We start from the raw sequence: 5,643 nt of genomic DNA, 5'->3' as shown, positions 1-5,643 counted from the left end.
TTCCAAAGGTGGACTCCAATCAAGCTATAGAAACATCTGTAGGATGATCAATGGAAACAAGATGCACCTGAGCTCAATTTTGAGTCTCATTGCAAAGGATCTGAATACTTACGTAAATAAGATATTTATATATATTTTTTATAAATTTGCAAACATTTCTAAAAACCTGTTTTTACTTTGTCATTATGGGGTATTGTGTGTAGATTGATGAGGACAAACATGTATTTAATCCAGTTTAGAATAAGGCTGTAACGTAACAAAATGAAGAACAAGTCAAGTTGTCTGAATACTTTTCGAATGCACTGTATATAACAATGTAGAGTTAATGTAAACCGTGATTGACCACACATTCCAGGACAGTAGGTGGCGGCATGCACCTTAAACATTTATTTGCGGGCTGCTATTAAACCATGGAAGAAGTTACGTCATTTGACCGCGCCATCTCCACAAGCAGGCACATTTCAATGACAACCTGCATATGTAACAAATATTCATTACAGAATAATAGAGCCACATAACAATGCAACGAGCCGTTTTTGCACACATTGCATTGCATGACTGGACGCATGTTTTCAGTCCTTTGAGGATAGGACAATGTTGTTTGAAGCACAGAGGTAGGCACTCAATGCTGTTTAGCTAGCTACAATGCTAAAACTAAGTCTGCTCAGTGTTCATACATGAATGCTGACCTACGAATGGCTTCGCTAGTCATATACAATTTGTCAGTGGTCAGTTTCTGTCTTGCTTGCATCCTCATAGCAGCTCAAGTGAGCTTTGCAGCTAGAGCTAGTTATTAGCTAACGTAACGTTAACTAACTTAGCTGGCAATTTCACCTTTTGTTTACATGGTGTTTTTGTAAGGGGTGAGACACTTCAGTCGTTATAGCTAACAGTTATGTTGTTCTGCAGAAGAAGAAAAAAACATGTAATGCAGGTGACACGTTCGACTGCAAAGTAAAATAGCTACATGTTTTAATAAACCCTTTCGTCCTGTTTGAAGCACTACCAGTACAGCTCAGTTCTCGGGCATACAGTGTGATACCGCCCCCGCGCGACGAAGCAGAGAAGGCTCTGCTGCACAGTATGTTGCGGGTGGACCACGCAGGGGAATACGGTGCCAACCGCATCTACGCCGGCCAGATGGCAGTGTTGGGAAGGTCACAGACAGGACCGCTTATTCAGGTATAGGTATTCTGCATTACACGTGCACAGATGTAGCTACTTTTCTTACATTATTGCAGAAGACAATAAATAGCCTAACTACTTGTTTTGGTTTTTAGATGAGTCACTATTGGCTACCATCCCAGTATCCCCAAAGTTAACTTTATGACAACAATTAAAGTGAATGGATGTAATCATGTTGTCAGTGCTTGGTGACCCACAAAAACAAAATGTTGACATTCCAGCATCCTCAATTATATATTCATTTTCACTATGCTTCAAGGAAATGTGGGATCAAGAGAAGAAGCATCTTGCCAAATTCAATGAGATTCTTGCAGAGAACAGAGTTCGCCCAACGTTGCTGTTGCCCCTCTGGAACGTTGCAGGTTTTTTACTTGGTAAGGAACATGGCTTCACTCCATACAGTCAACAGTTGTCACATATGCCTGACAAATAAACAAAGGGAATGGATGTATTTTTTACATTCTAAAATAAGTAGCCTTGATTTAATGACTTAAAATGGGTCTGTAGGTAAGCACTTAACACATGCCATTGTAATGTACACTTACACTGTGTCTGTGAGTTCTGTTGCAATGAGACAATAATCCAATACAACAGTATGATACATATGGTACTCGGGTGATAGACCATATTCTGTTGTGTGTCCCCGCAGGAGCGGGCACCGCTCTACTGGGTAAAGAAGGGGCCATGGCCTGTACTGTGGCTGTGGAGGAGAGCATCTCAGAGCACTACAACAGCCAGATCAGAGCCCTCATGGAGGAGGACCCAGACAGATACGTAGAGCTGTTAAAAGTAAGAACCATCCCTCGTACCATGGGCCCTGGAGTTTTTCCTGACCAGGGCTGGGCTCTATCAAGAAAAACTCTGTGCCCCAGCTAGGACTCTTACTTGTAGCTCTTACAGTAGCTTTCTTTAGCCACAAAGTCAGTTTCCACAGCCACAAAGTCAGGTCCCACAGCCAAAAAGTCCAGGCTGTAGGCTTTTTGGTCTTTCATTTAAGGTTAAGCATAAGGTTAGCAGTGTGGTTATGGTTAGGGTAAGTTTTAAAATCAGTTTTTAAGAAGAGAAATTGTAGAAATGGGTGGTATTTATGACTTTGTGGCTATAGTAGCTAGTGAGGACCCTCGTACTTTCCTGGTCAGGTAAAACCCTACCCCTATAATTTACTAATGCATACTGTACTTTGTCTTGAGTGTTTGTTGTCTTGATTTCTGAGAAGTGAATGTGGCCATTTATTTTCCATACAGTTAATAAAGGAATTCCGAGATGATGAGATGGAACATCATGATACAGGACTGGAGCACGATGCTGAATCTGTAAGCCCTCTTTCCCACTTTGATCTTTAGGTTTTACTTTATTTTAATCATTTGGTTAAGCTTCTGTTGTTATGCTGTTATTGACAACAGCTATGGCTGGTGGAGTGAACCTTTAATCAAGTTCAGTTCTAATAATAATCAAGCAAGCAATATATCATGATCGGTCAATATTGATGTTATTGTGGTATGTTGTTGTTGTTGTTGCATAGTGATGTCTCAGTGTTTCCCAGTCTTTTTATGTTGTGGTTTATTGTCCCTGGATCATTATGGGTTTTCCTTTAAATTTATTCCATGAAAACAAGGAAGGGATTCCGTCTCATTATCTCCCACTCAAATGCTTTGATTCCTCCAAAACTGGGTCATGGTGGGAAAGATTGCATGTGGCTTGGGAGCACTGTGGTGTTACATTCCTTCACTGCTTACTGTCAAACATCATATGCTTTGAACTCTTCTGATAAAGGTTTTCTTGTGTTTTCTTTCTTTTGTTTCAGCTACCCGGATACAATCTTTTGAAGAGTGCAATACAACTTGGCTGCACAGCCGCAATATTTGTGTCTCAGCGCCTATAAAGTAATAATTAATTAAGTTTCTCAAAGATGGTTTTCTAAAAAATATAATGATTTAAGTGATGTAAATTGTATTAGTAAAGTGAACCTGGCTACTTTCTACAATGTAATAGTCAGTGCACTTTTCCAAAAAAGGACTCCCATCAAAAATATGTTTTTTGTCCAATTGTAACCAAGATGTTGTCATTTACTTCAACGCTAGCACTAGCAGCCAAACCATATAGGTACCAGCTCAATGCTGAAACCTCTCTGAGTTGGCATCCTAGAATAAGCAAGTTGTCAAAGAGATATTGGTGAGAAAGTTGGTGTAATTCTACCCTCTAGGTGATGGGGATAGTGTGTTATCCTGCTATACTAAGGTATTGTGGTCATCACTGACAGAGCTGGAACCTACCTTCCTTATCAAGTTTATTTTGTAACATCATTGATACTAAGTAATGCACTAACTCTGCTCTTTTTGTGCCCTCTGCCTTAAAAATAGCCCCTCTTCCCCTCATGTAATGCACCGAGCGGGCAGGCTGGCACACACCCCAAGATGGACAAAACTACTCAAACGTATTACGAGTCCTATACCGGGAACACTTTGTTTAAACCTTACCCGTCCACCCAGCGTACTATTAGCAGTCCGCGATGACTTATGACGACACAAACAGAAACGCACATGTATGTACAGTTGAAGTTGGAAGTTTACATACATCTTAGCCAAAAACATTGAAACTCAGTTTTTCACAATTCCTGACATTTAATCCTAGTAAAAAATCCCTGTCTTTGGTCAGTTAGGATCACCACTTTATTTTAAGAATGTGAAATGTCAGAATAATAGTAGAGAGAATGATTTAATTCAGCTTTTATTTCTTTCATCACATTCCCAGTGGGTCAGAAGTTTACATACACTCAATAAGTATTTGGTTTGAATTGTTTAACTTGGATCAAACGTTTCGGGTAGCCTTCCACAAGCTTCCCACAATAAGTTGGGTGAATTTTGTCCCATTCCTCCTGACAGAGCTGGTGTAACTGAGTCAGGCTTGTAGGCCTCCTTGCTCGCACACGTTTTTTCAGTTCTGCCCTCAAATGTTCTATAGAATTGAGTTCAGGGCTTTGTGATGGCCACTCCAATACCTTGATTTTGTTGTCCTTAAGCTATTTTGCCACAACGTTTGAAGTGTGCTTTGGGTCATTGTCCATTTGGAAGACCCATTTGCGACCAAGCTTCAACTTCCTGACTGATGTCTTGAGATGTTGCTTCAATATATCCACATCATTTTCTATCCTCATGATCTATTTTGTGAAGTGTACCAGTCCCTACTGCAGCAAAGCACCCCCACAACATGATGCTACCACACCCGTGCTTGATGGTTGGGATGGGTTCTTCGGCTTGCAAGCCTCCCCCTTTTTCCTCCAAACATAACGATGGTTGGTCATTATGTCCAACAGGTCTATTTTTGTTTCATCAGACCAGAGGACATTTCTCCAAAAAGTACAATCTTTGTCCCCATGTGCAGTTGCAAACCGTAGTCAGTTTTTATTATAGCGGTTTTGGAGTAGTGGCTTCTTCATTGCTGAGGGGCTTTCCAGGTTATGTCGATATAGGATTAGTTTTACTGTGGATATAGATAGCATCTACACAAGGTCCTTTGCTGTTGTTCTGGGATTGATTTGCACTTTTTGCACTAAAGTACTTTCACCTCTTAAGACACAGAACACGTCTCCTTCCTGAGCGGTATGACAGCTGCGTGGTCCCATGGTGTTTATACTTGCGTACTATTGTTTGTACAGATGAACGGGGTACCTTCGGGTGTTTGGAAATTGCTCCCAAGGATGAACCAGACTTGTAGAGGTCTATATTTTCTTTTCTGAGGTCTTGGCTGACTTATTTTGATTTTCCCATGATGTCAAGCAAAGAGGCACTGAGTTGAAGGTAGGCCTTGAAATACATCCACAGGTACACCTCCAACTGACTCAAATTATGTCAATTAGCCTATCAGAAGCTTCTATAGCCATGACATCATTTTCTGGAATTTTCCAAGCTGTTTAAAGGCACAGGCAACTTAGTGTATGTAAACTTCTGACCCACTGGAATTGAGATACAGTGATTTATAAGTTAAATAATCTGTCTGTAACAATTGTTGGAAAAACTACTTGTGTTATTCACAAAGTAGATGTCCTAACCGACTTGCCAAAACTATAGTTTGTTAACAAGAAATTTGTGGAGTGGTTGAAAAACTAGTTTTAATGACTCCAACCTAAGTGTATGTAAACTTTAAACCTCAACTGTATGTATGTAGGTGAAGTCTTTTTTTGGCATGATGGGATACACAGACTGACATGGATTGGTTTGCTCTGTGACCTAGTCCCATACCCGCTCCCTTCTTCCTTGGTACTATGTTCTCATATACCTTTTAATACCATGATATCACAGCATAAAGATACAAGTGTACCTATCTGAACAGCCAATGAGTCTCTTTCAGTATTAATAAACGCTGGGCTACCCAGTGTTTATTATTACTGAAATACCCAAATAGGCTACCCATCATCAATCATAACGTTCCTGCTTTAGCTCTTGATGCAAAACAGTCTAT

The 5,643-nt window shown here is 40.3% G+C and overlaps 1 protein-coding gene across 1 annotated transcript; it reads left to right on the top strand.

Moving 5' to 3' along the window:
- Nucleotides 1-425: 425 nt before the first annotated feature.
- Nucleotides 426-3,169, top strand: LOC118378985 (5-demethoxyubiquinone hydroxylase, mitochondrial). Its single transcript, XM_052527839.1, has 6 exons — nucleotides 426-614; nucleotides 1,001-1,182; nucleotides 1,445-1,559; nucleotides 1,835-1,974; nucleotides 2,430-2,498; nucleotides 2,990-3,169. The coding sequence occupies exons 1-6, from the start codon at nucleotides 521-523 to the stop codon at nucleotides 3,065-3,067; spliced, it is 678 nt and encodes a 225-aa protein (XP_052383799.1). The 5' UTR covers nucleotides 426-520; the 3' UTR covers nucleotides 3,068-3,169.
- The last annotated feature ends 2,474 nt before the right edge of the window (nucleotides 3,170-5,643 follow it).

This window comes from Oncorhynchus keta, chromosome 10 (genome assembly GCF_023373465.1).
Source record: "Oncorhynchus keta strain PuntledgeMale-10-30-2019 chromosome 10, Oket_V2, whole genome shotgun sequence".
Lineage (NCBI taxonomy): Eukaryota > Metazoa > Chordata > Actinopteri > Salmoniformes > Salmonidae > Oncorhynchus > Oncorhynchus keta.
The sequence above is the reverse complement of the archived record's forward strand: the minus strand, read 5'-3'. Positions and strand labels throughout refer to the sequence as shown.